Source organism: Astatotilapia calliptera, chromosome 11 (genome assembly GCF_964374335.1).
Source record: "Astatotilapia calliptera chromosome 11, fAstCal68.1, whole genome shotgun sequence".
NCBI lineage: Eukaryota > Metazoa > Chordata > Actinopteri > Cichliformes > Cichlidae > Astatotilapia > Astatotilapia calliptera.
Genome location: NC_137432.1, coordinates 22,630,762 through 22,644,479, shown reverse-complemented (window position 1 = coordinate 22,644,479; position 13,718 = coordinate 22,630,762). Strand labels below are relative to the sequence as shown.

Genomic DNA, 13,718 nt, shown 5'->3' with positions numbered 1-13,718 from the left:
GGGGAGGATGCTGAGTGTAATTAGGGCGTACCCAAGCCTACTAGGACCAGAGAGGGGGGGTGGAAGAGGCAAGAAAGAGGGCTGACAGTTTGACATCAGTACAGCACACCAACTCTGTAATTGCTGGCATACATATGGTGCAACCCAAGGTTGCAAGGTTGTGTGGGGTAGCGAGTGGGGTAATATGGGATAGAGAGAAGTCAAAAATAGGAGGGAGAATGCAGGCTGAAGAAATAGATGGAGGATGGGTTCACGTCATCCAGAGCGGAGAACAACAAGGGAGGAGATGGAGTAGAAGCAGGGAGTAAGGAAAAATGCGTAGTGGGCTTTTGGGTGGGGAAAACAGGACCTAAGGAATGCAGAAGAAGCTGGAGCTGAATGACATGTATAGCAGGGGGTGCAGCATGTTGACACAGCACACGTCTATTATTACATGCACATACACGCACACACCTGCACACACACTTCCACAGCTGGCGCACCTAAGCAAACATTTCTCTGCCCCAGAGGGGCTTTAAAAATCACCACGGGTAGTATGAAGAGTAAATGTAGTGTTGTGCTTGTGTGTATGTGCTTTTTTTGCGTTAGCGTTCTCTTAATTAGAAATTCAAGTGCTTTTCTATGGCTGTAATTAGAGCGCACAGGTAATAGAGCTGTCGCACATAACTGCGCACACAAACACACGTGCACAGAGGGGATATTGATCAGGGGAGAGTGTGTGTGCGCGTGTGTGTCCTGAGCGAGGGATCCTGATCGATGGTGTCCTGTCCTGTGGATAGATTGCCAATTCTGCACGGTCGCTATTGAGCAGGAAGCAGCTTTGGTGAGATTTGCCTCCAGGGTCTCACCTGCATCCCCAAGACACACACACACACACACACACACACACACACACACACACAGTCACACATGCCTTTCTGCTTTTGTGGTCTCACACAGAAATACACACCTGCTGCACACGTGCTCAGCTTCAGAGTTAACACAACGCTCATTTCTATTCTACTTTTTGAGCTTTGGCCTCCTTCTCGCCGACACTCTTGTCATTTCTCCTCTCATTGCTCCATCCATCTTTGATACTCTCTGCAGATTTGTTGGACCGTCTCAGTCTCTTGCTTCCTGTCATTTCTATCCGTTTCATTTTGGCTTGCATCACTTCTGTCTCATCCTCCTCCTTCTCCACACTGATTTCTTCCTCTTATTTATTCTTTTGGTCTACTCTCTGTCCGCCTACTTAACTTCAGAGTACTCTGCCGTGCACCACCACCGCCATCCCCTCCCCATTCCACGCTCCTTTTCCCTCCCATGTTCCCCTTGACTGACTCCCAGCACTCCTTCCTCTCTCCTCCGCTCTGTCACCCCTCTATAAAGACTCCCACTGACGGACCTGAACCTTCTGCCCAAGCCACATTCTGCCCCTCATTCTTTGCTCCTGCACTCCATGCGAAGAGGAGACCAATTAAAGTCCGTCTCCTCTCTTCTTCCACTCCGTTGTTCTTCTCTCTGTGTGTCTGCACTCAGGCTCTCTGGGGTCACTAATTAAAACACTTTACTTTTCTCTTTACTCCACTTTTTGCACCTGTATGTCCAACTTCTTCCTTTGGCTTCTTTTTAAACATATTTTTGTTCCAGCTTTTCTTCATCCTGTCTCCAAAACTTTCTTTTCACCAACCTCCTTCTGTCTGCCTGTGGGACTCGTCTCATGTCTCTTCATCACTCACAGGCCTTTCCTCCATTTGTCACACGTTTCCCTTCCTATTTCTTGTCTCCCTCTTTGTTCTTTCATGAAGTCTTATGATATCTTTATGTTAAGTTAACCTCTCTTGCTTTGTCTTACATCTTCTTCCCTTCTGACTTTATTCTCATTCTTTCATTCACATATTAGCTTGTACATGGGAAACTCTTTATACTGCGGGCTGACAGGAAGTCAGAATCCTCGCTCTGAAAGATCGCACATTATGCAGCTGCTCTGTCCTAATGATGCTGTCTTGTCCAGAGTTGTTGTTATGCCAAACTCCAGTCAGCCTTGACTGACATGGTTGTACATGCACATGCACATCCGCTTACGTTTGTACACACATCTATCTGTCTATCTGTGCTGTGCAGTGGGAGAGTGGAAAGGAGAGGGAGTCGAGTTTATTTTACGCTGAACTCCCCTCAGTGGTCTTAATTAGCATGTGAGGAATTTTTGCTCTCTCTAGCTGACACTCAGCATCGTCACTAGTCCAGAAGTGTAGCTGTAGCATTTGAATCCCACCAAATTCTTGTATTAAAAAAGATCAAAATGTTGTTTTATTGCCTGTCACAAGTGTTGGGTGTGCATTTGGAAAATTGTGGAATTCCTGTCCTTTCTCTCGCTCTTTCTCTACGTGTCTGCAGTCTATCACTGCCTCCCCCCTCCTTCAGTCATGTATCAGTCTCTAATTGCTACATGCAGTATTAATGCCGTTGTCGTTCTTCCTTCCAGGTTAACAGCAGGTGATCTGTCTGTCCAGCTGAATTTCAACGATTACCTGGACATCCACTGCCCCCACTACCCCAACGAGGAGGCCGTGGGTCACGGGCAGCCGGAGACCCTTGCCCTCTACCTGGTGGGAGAAGAGTCGTTCCAAGGCTGTGTAGAGACCAGGGGGGCCATCAAGAGGTGGGAGTGTAACACCCCTTTTGCTCCATATGGACCAGTGCGCTTCTCAGAAAAGATCCAAAGGTTCACGCCCTTCTCACTGGGGTTTGAGTTTCTGCCAGGGAGACACTACTACTACAGCTGTGAGTAGATGATGTGTATGTTTTTGTGTGTTGGGAGAGGGTAAACCGATTTAGAGAGTCAAACATGTCACAGCTTGAGCTCAGTGTTATATGAAATTTTCTGACATGCCTGATGTTTGATGATCAGTCATGTGACAGATATAACAAATAGATACACCGTTAGTTATTTAGCAGCCATACAAAAAATTCCTAACTTAATTGTCTGATTTTTAGAGATATCAAAAGTCAAACATGTCTTAATATGCAACAATTTTGAAGCTTATATGCAGACAAATCGGTCTGCAAGTTGTTGTTGTTATTTGTTGCTTTGATTCTTGTCAGTTTCCAGAAATATGAATAAATGGATACAAATTTTTCCATTATATCAGTGCCCTGAGATTTTTTGTCCAGCCAACAAACACCATCTGATTTTTAGTTTAGCATAAGAAGAATGTTGCTTTGAATCTGAAGTATTTAATATTAAATAAATGTTAAGTATTAATATGAGTTAAGCATCTAAAATCATTAGTATTAATCATTATTTTGTTTCTATCTAACTCCTAATGGCACATTTCGGGGCATTTCAGCACTACAGTTGGCATTTCAGAAGCATCGATATGGTATTGATATTAATTCCCAGCCTTTGTCACATGATTATTTAAATAAGATCAATAGTATACGTTTTTGCTGCGCATAATCTGTCATCATTTTTATGATCGTGTTTAAGTGAAACAATGAATATTCGCTCCAGCTCCTTACACCCTAATAAAACAGCCCCAAAAGAAAAAGAAATCTAAATATTTAATGTTTCAGTTCATCAGTCTGTGCAAAGACACCTGTGCAGGAGATGATGTGGCGGCCAGAAAGCCTTATTTAAAGGATAAAAAGGTTTCACTGTTGCTTAAGCCAACGTGTTTTTTATGAGTGTCGGCAAACTGCAGCTTTCTGAATGCCATTAATGTTATCCATAAATTCATGCTGAATGACATTAATATGATGTTTTCATAAACCTGTAGGCTGTTGTACAATTTAAGTGATGGTTTCTCCGTGACATCCTCCTGCAATCCTCTCCCCTCACTCATTTATTTCAAACCACTGGAGGGAAAAAAAGGGAGGGAAAGATACAGAAGATGGCTTAGTGGCTGTAAAATCAGTTGCCTTTTTTTTTGCTTGCTTTTTTACAACTTCTGGTGTAAGTCCAAGAGGAGGGAGGGCATGAAACGAAAGCAGAAAATGAAAGAGTCAAGCGAATGCATAGTACGGAAGGGTGACAACAAAGAGACAAAAAAGTGTAGGTGGAAGAAATCGAGATCAATACACGGCGACAGCGAGGGAGGAAAAAAAGGCAGGCAGAGAAGCAGACGGAGGTAGAGAAGCGTGGAAGAGTGACACGGGGAGAAAAAGAGCAAAAGATGGACACAGTCTCACAGTACGGGAAGGGTGGGGGGAGAAAGGGATGGGAGGATGGATGAGTGGAACCCAAATGGGAGAGAGAAAAGTGGGGAACAACAAAAGTGATGGATGGAAATGAAGGAAAAGAAAGAATCTTTACATAAATTACTGCTGCAGTCTGAGGGACAATGGAGCATTGTGAGGGTATGAGACACGCTCACGCACACTAACACACACACACAAACGTATGTATGTACGCACATGCACACTGGGCTATTGTGGTAGTTCATGCCAGTTCACAGAAAAGCAACAATAGGTCTTACCCCCTGGTTTGGGTCACATCGGGCTTTGGGCGATTGTGTGTGTTTTGTCCACATCAAAGATAAGGCGTAAAGTTGGTCCAAATGTCTGGCTCTGGGGTGTGTGCACTGAATGGGCCCGCAGCACCGGAGACTGCATAATGGCATTAGCCCGGGAGAACAGTACAATGGTATTAGAAACACTAATGGCATTAGTTGGCTGAGTCTGAGCCGGGCCCAGCTCATCTCTCCCACAGACTATGACAGTGACAACCCACTGCCTCCTGGTCTCTGCCCTACTGCTCACCCTGCTGACCAAGACCCATTGGGTCTCCATATCTAGATCCCCAAAAACAGGAAACACCTTTACATCCTCTGATAGTCAGCTCTTCCCAACAGTGGCCAGAGTGATGGTGACAAAGAGAGCTTAGAACAACAGATCTCACTGCTTTGACAACAATCACAAGAAATTTGAAAAATGCGGCAGATAAAGGAAAGCCGAGGAAACGAACAAAGGACTTGACATTTGGAGAGTCACCAGTAAATTATTACAAATAGGAAAACGCAGAAACAGTTAACAAAAGCTTTGAGTTGAAACATTATGAACTGATGGACATAATTCAGAGCCCAGTGTCATAAAATTGCAATGCATTTTTTTTCACCATTTAACAAAAAGACTGGAGCGTGTCACTTTTTCCACTATACAGGGCCCTCAAAAACCACAATGGAATCAAAACAGCGTTGCTAATAACAAGCACACTCATTCCTTTTACAGTTTTTACTGCTCTTTACTGGTGGCTCCCTTAATTCTTCGTGGCACATTTTCAACGAAGTGCTAGGAACGTTTTGGTTCATATTGACGTGATAGCGTCACACATGCTGCAGAGTTCTTGTCTCTGTGATGTGAATCTATCGTTCCACCACATCCGATGTTGCATTCAGATCTAGTGACCGTGGAGTTCATTTAAGTACACCAAACAGATTTTCATGTTCAAGAAACCAGGTTAAGATGATTTGTGCCTTATCCTGCTGTAGTCATAAAGGGATAGACATGGCCAGCAACAATGCTCAGGTAAGCTGTGGTGTTTTAAACAATGTTTGTAGTAAGGTGTCCAAAGTGTGCAAAGAAAATATCCCTCACCATTACACCACCGCTAGCTTGAACTGTTAATACAAGCAGGATGCTTTTATTTTTACACCACATTCTGACTCTAACATCTGAATGTTGCTGCAGAAAGTCCAGGCAACATTTTTCCAAGCTTCTGTTGTCCAGTTTTGGTGAACCCGAGTGAACTCACTTTCCTATTCTTAGCTGACAGGGCTGGCGCCCGCTGTGGTCTTCAGCTGTTGTAGCGCAGGTGCTTTAAGATTTTACATGGTTGTGCATTGCATAGCTTTCTTGTAACAAGTGAGTTAAGTTACTATTGACCTCTGACATCGCCTAGAGAACTGTTGCTCACTGGATGTTTTCAGTTTTTCTCTGTAAAAGTTAGAGATGGTTGTGTAGGAAAATCCAAGTAAAGCATCAGTTCCTGAAATACTCACACCAACCGGTCTAGCACCAACAACAACCATCCCATATGGAAAAGAAAAAGTAAAAACTTATAAAAGACTTGCATAAGATGTGGCCTACTTCATATAGTGAATCATATCAGGCTTACATGATTTACTCATGAACGTGGCCACTTTCTCATTACTTTCATATATTGTCTTAGTAAGTATCCAAAACTTACAAGTTTCATTTATATAATTTTTCAAGGGATCTTATATCTGTTTTCACTCTTGTATGCTTTTCATACAAGTTTCACACAAAACAGATACAAACTTTATAAGATTTATATATATCGTTTCCATATGGGATGCTACGTTCAAAGTCACTTTAATCGCCTTCCACGTTCTGGGGGTCAGTAGAAGCAGGTTGTCTCAAGCATGTCTACGTGCTTAAATGTGTTGCACTGCTGTCATGTGATCAACACAAATAGCTGATTAGATATTTGCATTAACAACGAGTTGACCTTCTGTGCCTAGCAAAGTGGCCAGTGGGTGTAGATGGTTGTCACTCCATTTATTCCTATGAAAGTTGCTAAAGTAGAAATTCCCACCAGCTTTCTGACTTTGTGAAATTCGTTTTATCTGGGAAAAAATGTACCAGTGTGTGACGAGTAGATGCTGCAATTTATTCATTCAGTTTGACCGTTTACATGTCTGAATGTAGATCTAGAGGGTCTGTTAATAAACTCTGGATCCTGCCAGCTAAAAGTAGAACTTTAGAAAACACATTTGATGAAAAAACTGAATTAACATTTTGTGTTGAATAATGATCATAGTGAATTGTTTTGAGACTGGGCTATGGAGTAATTAACAAACTAGATGATCTTTTTTAACCATTAACTTAACATTAAGTTGCTCAGTTCATTTGAACCTGTGTTGTGGCAGTGTAGCTATATTTAATCTCCCGATGTGCTAACATTGGTTAGTAGAAACGTTTTAATCTATTGTCATTTCTGAGTGCCCCTTAAGTAATAATGTTTTTGGGAAAGTGCCTTTTGTCTTAGACTTACAAGTGCATGTAAGACAGATTTTTTTAACCGACTTAGCTTTAAAGCATATTTGGGTAAACAGAGCTCTGGTTCTTTGGCGTAGCAGTGGTAGCACACCAGCTGCTATGACACGTTGAAGTGGCTACTCTGTGAAAAAGGCCCATTATGCTAGCACAATGGAGCATCATATTTTGTAAACCTTGTTTCATTTTCAGTATTATTTGTTTTTCTATGAACACAATAAAAAAAAAAGCTTTGAAAAGCTGGATAACTTGACATGTTTTAGAGAGGTGAAAGATGGGCGAACGAAGAGCGTGTTACATTTCTGTTAAAACCGCAAGGTTTGAACAAATTTTGGATTACTGCGCTTTCAAATTGCCCTTCTAGTTCCTGTTTGTGATGGAGCTGCTTCAGTCGTCATAAGCATAACCCAGTTCTGCAGCTCCACTGTCACTCTGTGCTGTACCACAGACTTCTCGGAGGACTTGCTGGGTCTTATCAGTCGAAAGTGTCGGTACAAAGTGAGACAAACTGTTGGTAATCGTACACTCGACTTGTGTGTTGGGCCTTGAATTTGTTGCGTTTTTATTCAAAGATAAAAAGCCTTTAACTGCAGTTTCCAGACACATTTGTTTTGCAAAAGCAGCGTTAGAGTGGCAGGTAATACCGCTGATGTTTGCCTGTGTTCCCATGTGAGCCATAATCTGAGTGGATCGAAAGTGTTGCGTTCTGTAATGGTTGCACTCTCGATTGTGTCGCGTTGTTTTTTATTTAGTTGTGTAGATGAGTGTGATGAGTACACACAGGGAGTGTTTTTTGGGGGGAGATGTCATGAGTTATTGATATGGTTAAAACAGAAAACCTAAATAAATAACCTTGCTGTTCCTTAAGCTTATAATATGAATTCACCAGCAGGAGCACAGGACTTCTCAAAGAGTACATTTCTGTTTTGGAAGAGTTTCATTCAGCAAGTGTTAATTACATTTTTTTTAATATTGGCTAACCGATTGTTGGATTTATTAAGTGTGAAGCTTATTTACATTTTTTCTTTTCCTTGTTCTTTCCAGCTCTACCCACAGATGAAGGCCCTCCTCTGCCATGTATGAAGTTGCGCGTCACAGTGTGCTGTGCGCCCAGTGAGTACACTCCTCTTTTCATCTGTTGTTTCTTTCATGCTCACCCCCGCCCCACTTTGTACACCAAGACACTCTTTTCTCTGCCTCTCACATCTCTGCTACATGGGCTGTATAGCGTCATGTTTAGACTTCTGCTTATCCCCTCTAAAGTACCTTCTGCTTTCTTCTCTTTTCTCTTTTTTAAAAATTTGTGCCGTAATCATTGAAACCTAATGCATCTGTATGCTTCAAAATATTTATCTTTACCATATAAATGAGACAACATCTTCTAAAACACATTTTACCCCTCCCCTACTCTCTCCCTCGCTCTCTTTTTTTAAAACTACCTTCCTCATTCTCTCTCAATCACTCTGTCCCCATCTGAAATTCCCAGAGTTGATCTAATCCAGAGCCCGCCTGGAGTAATGTTAGTCTTCCAGTCCAGTGAGCTGCCCATTCCGGTTGGGAATGTTGCCCAGTCACAGTGGGAATCCCTGTATAGTTGTCAGTGTGTGCGTGGGAGCCTTTCTATGTGTACTACCAAGTGCGCTTTTTTTTTTGTTTTGGTGGGTTTCTGCATCTATGGGCCTTTGCGTGCATTCTTCTGGAGTTCAATTTGTACAAGTGTAAGTGTGTGTGTGTGTATACGCCCACATGCGTGTCTCAGACGCCCGTCCCAGTTCCCATCCCAGTGTTATCTGCAGGGGGTTTGTTGCGCTAACACGCACTTGTACTAAAGAAACTGGTGTCGTGGTTGTCTAATCAATCAGCACTGACTAAATTCATCAGTTTGGGAAAAAAAAGAGAAGACAATTAAAGTGGAATAAAAGGAGCTCCGGCCGTCTCCGAATGGTTCTCACCGTCCTGGTGATACGGGGAGTAATTTGCTGCGTTATTACCAGAATGAAGGCTGATGACTTTTTTTATATGCTAATTATCCTGCTGTCATTAATTAGAAATACCACAGATAGTTGTTCAGTGAGAAAATGCTAATGCAGTCTTGACCTTCTGACAGCTTTTCCCTGATCAGCCCGTCTGAGCCAAAAATAATCAAAATATTTGCAATCACCTGGATCGTGCATGCAGGGAGACATGAGTTTGACTTTACTGTAAGAATCTATTTACTTCATAGCAGAAAGACTTCCCCTTCAAAGATACACATATGTCAATGTACTGTTCCTTGTCTCATTTTTTCCCCTCTCAGCCTCTCATCCTATTTCTTAACCAAAACTAATCCCGACTAAATTTCAGGATCTCCGTCTCCTTGTCTTTGACTCCCCCCACTACTCCAACCTCCTGCTCTTTCTTTCTTCAGTCTTCTGTCATTCCTGAAGTGGCACTAATCCCCCCCTTCTCTCTGTCTCTTCAGCTCTCTCCTCCCTTCCTCATTTTTTATGATCTTTCGCTACTGGAGCAAAACTAATCTAGGCACCATCCATAGCAGTGTCTTACACGTCCTCCACCCGACTCTCCCACCCCACCCCCCCAGACCCCGCCCCACTCCACCTCCCCTATCTTTCCCGTGTTCTCTCTATCTCTTTGTTGTATCTCCATATCTACAGTTATTCACCGACTCCCCGTCTTCCCGTTTCTCTTCTTCGCTCCATCTCTGTCGCGCACACGCTGTGCGGCGAGTGCGTTGGGATGAGAATGCATGAGGCCGGCGAGATGGGAGCAAATTAGATGGATGAGAGAGGAGATGAAGGAGAGTTGTAGGATTTCTCTTTCTCTCTTTGGCTGTCCATTAGTGGCGGTTTACCACAGCTGTTGTTGTGTTGTTCCCTGTGGTAACACCTCGCATACTCCCTAGTTCCTTCCTGCTCAGGTTCCCTTTTATCTGACAGGTAGCATGGCAGCAGGGCACACAGTGCCTTTATACTCGCTGAGTGTGTGTGTGTGTGTGTGTGTGTGGCCGCTGGTGATGGCAGCTCCTGTCCTTCAGCTACATCTCTTATCTAAACTTCAAAACACGCACCTCCCTCCCTCCTCCTCCTCTTTTTACAGAAAGAAGCCCATATAATTAAAAGTTCAATACGGGGATGCCCCTGTTATGGGTGTTTGAATTTATTATAGGAGTGCACACACACACACAAAATGACCCACTGCCTCACAACACGACTGAAGGACAGAGTGGTGACAGTGAGCGAGTCCATCAGGTACGCTGTCATTGCTCCAAGGTCAGCTACCACTCTCCGGTCCCTCGATCTCCTCTCCAGTGTGTGAATGTGTGTTTATCGCCTTAATTTAACCGAAGAACACAACAAAGTAGGCAGGGCAGACTCGTTGACACGGGAGGCTCCTAATGATGTTGTGCACACATGGCTCTCCGCGACGTTGTTTCCCTAACTTGTTTTTTGTCGTGTTGTAAAGCGTGTTTCGGCTCTTTAGGCTTCGGTTCTGAATTTTAGCACAGCGATGTGTGTGATGATGTGATGTTTAATTGAGCAAAACTGTCAGGAATCACACAAGAGAAAGGACTTTGCTGAAAGCCTGTGTTGCATCAGAAAACAGGGCTTTGAATCGGCATCAGCAGACTGCTGTCGTGTGAAATCTGTGGCGCCCTGCAGCCCTCAATTGCATCTTTCATTGGCTCGCTTTGCCTCTTACTCTACGCTCACCTTTTTTTTTTTTTTGTTGTTGTTGTTACGCTGCAACTTTTTCCCTAAAACTCATCCTGTTGTGTTTATCTCTCTTGTTCTTCTTGTCACTCTGTCTCGCTGCCTTTCTGTTTTTCAGCCGTCCTACTGTGAGAAACCATTACAGACCAACTCTCCTCTCTCTCTAATTGATTCCCTTTCTCTCTCTGTCTCTCTTCCCTTTTTTTCTGCCGTTCTCCTGCTGTGAGCAGTCCGTTACATTCATTTCAGTTTACAGAGCTTCACCATTTTCCCCACTTTCTTTCTCCCTTTTTTCCATCCATTTTTTTTTCTAATTTCTTACTCCAGTGCCCTCCTTAACCCCCTCCCGCCCAAATACCTTTGTACCCTCTGAACTCATTATACTCAGGGACAAGACTCGAACAGCGACGTGCACAAACCGCTCGCCCAGCCGAGCTCGCTCGGATCCCGAACTTCGGACTCAAAATGGACTTTCCCCGTCTTCATCGATTTGCGCGTTTCGTTATTCGTTCGCGATTTTATTTTTGTTTTTCAGTTAAGCGATTAAAAATCAGATTTGGTTAACGTTACCTCCTGCTCGTGTAAAATGGCGGCATGAGAGGAGAGGTGGGATGGTGGAACATTGTCTGTCTCTGCAGTGGGGCGTTATGCTGACTGAAGAACACACACACACACACATTTCCACCGCCATACACACACATTCACTTAACCATGGTTGTGCATGTACAGTTACACATGCGGCTTGTTTCTGACTGCAGTGCAGAGAGGGCACTCTTCTTGCAGTCACGCCACCATGGGCACCATTTTGTCGCGGGGGGCTCGCCATGACCATAATTGTGATGTTGACACAAACGAATGTCCGAACATTCGGCTTCTGCGCAAATGATGTGATTAAAGTCGGATCAAAACACACATATCAAACACACCCGGGCAAACACAAGGCATTTATGAGCAAATTTTATTTTCCACCTGCGCATTATGTGCGAGTTACACGTAACGCTAACTGTTAGTGTACCGTTGAGAAGTTTTACTCTTAAAATACAGGTTTTATTTTTTTAAAAACTAACATGAATAAGCTTTCCCATCCAAATGTCCACCTATATAAAGATATTAATATATTTTCATTGTACAATTTCAAGTTGAGAAGCAATTTTGTGGTCCTTGAAATGCGTTTAAATATTTTTATTGTACATATTTTAAATAAACAATTTTGAGAACATTTTCATGGAGCGCAGAAAGGCCGTTTAGATAGGAACTCTCTGCTACTTTTGTCTGTTTGCTTTTGGGGGGGGGGGTTCCCGCTGTTTCTCACGCACTTACACACACATACTCACACAAGCTCTGCACAAGGCCCAGACCTCTAATCCTTTGTTAACCCTTAGATGGTCACTGTTCGCACAGAAATAATGTAGTGACTTGTGTCAGCACAACAGTCACACAGGAAGAAACTGTGGGATATAGCGTTAGTTATCCTGGCATCATCGATACACATTCTGCGTGTGTGTGTGTGTGTGTGTGTGTGTGTGTGTGTGTGTGTGTGTGGTGCAGGTATTATTAATGTTGTGGGGTCTGAAATCTGCAGTCACGTTATGGGGACGCGTCTTCCTTATGGGTGCACACAAGCAGTTAAGTTACGGTTACATCTCCAGGAAATAAATGCAGTTTGTGTCTTGTGAGCGTTCAGGGTTGCAGTTCTCCGAGGTTGGTTCAAGGCCATAGATTCATTTAATAACACCTGCAATTGTGCAAGCTCATCCTCGTTCCCTGACCCTCTGTACGCTCTCACTGGTATTATATGGCGCTTCTCTATCAGGAGGGATTTTTAACCGTTTTCAGCCCCACTACCTGTATTTTTTTTGTCCTTTCTTTAAGCCCTCCCTGTTCCTGCATCATAGCATCCTCCATTCTTCCCTCCATTATTTCCTTTTAGTCCCCCTCCTGCTGAGAAAGTGACGCCCAGACACAAACAGCCTCTTATCCCGTCTCTTTCTCTCCCTCCCTTTTCTCTCTGTCTGACCTTGTTTCAATCTTTCCAACCTTCTTTTTTTTTTTTTTTTTGTGCCGTACTTTCTCACTCGAGTCTCCACTGCTCTCCCTTTCATCTTCTGTCCACTTCTTGGTTTCGCTCTGTCATTTTGAATTTTCTTTTATTTTTCCCTCCCTCTTTTTCATTTCCTGTATCCCCTCTGTATAATTTTGATCATTCTTACTCTTTCTAATTTACATAACACTATCTTTTCCTGTTGCCATGCTTCTCAAGCTCTTTTTTTATCCGACCTTTAGAAGAATTTGCATAGGGGACATATTTAGGGTTGCACAGCCAGTCAGTACTCATTTTTCATGGCGTTAGTCTTTGAGTAATGGTAAATACCTTCCCCTGGTCATTTGTCTGTTTCTTGCTCCTCTTGTTCCACAAAGCAGCAGCTTTATTGAGAAAGTTAAGCATGGAAAAAATGACTAATCAGCAACTTGTTTCTTTGCCTCAACTTTATCTAAATCTTTTCTCTCCCACCCCCACCCCCCATCCCACTTGCTTATTCCAGCATCAGAAGGTTCAAAACAAAAACAAGGTGAGATGCAACGTCTTAAACTGGAGTTACTTACAATCTTTCCGCCATATGTGCATGCTTACACGATTAACAGACAGGTCGCACCTCTGTGTCTTCTCTCATTTACTGCAATGTTCAAACACGCTTTAAACGTAAGATAAACAAGTCAAAAGAAGTGGAACAAAAGCGATTGCTGAATTAATGGACATTGATGTGTCGCTTTACCAGCCTCCACTGGCCTGGGAAGTTTCCACAAAGAGATTTTAACCAATTCGACCACAAGGGCATTAGTGATTTGTGGCGCTGATGTTAGTTGACAAGATGTAAAACACAATCAGTGCTCCAGTTTGACCTAAAAGTGTTTAATGGGGTTGGGGTCAGGGCTTTGTTTAAGCCAGTCAGTTCATCTAGTGCTACTCAGAAAACCCAGAGGCTTTGCAAAACTGTTGCTATTAATTTGAAG

The 13,718-nt window shown here is 43.1% G+C and overlaps 1 protein-coding gene across 2 annotated transcripts in view; it reads left to right on the top strand.

The window, feature by feature from the left end:
- The window catches only part of efna4 (ephrin A4), a 33,627-nt gene that overhangs the window by 17,877 nt on the left and 2,032 nt on the right, over positions 1–13,718 (top strand). Inside the window, exons 2-4 of one of the 2 annotated variants that reach the window (XM_026185316.2) lie at positions 2,465–2,763; positions 8,041–8,109; positions 13,250–13,276. In XM_026185316.2, coding sequence (XP_026041101.1) covers positions 2,465–2,763; positions 8,041–8,109; positions 13,250–13,276 — 395 coding nt within the window. The remainder of the gene's footprint in view (positions 1–2,464; positions 2,764–8,040; positions 8,110–13,249; positions 13,277–13,718) is intronic. The other variant, XM_026185318.2, reaches the window with a different exon arrangement.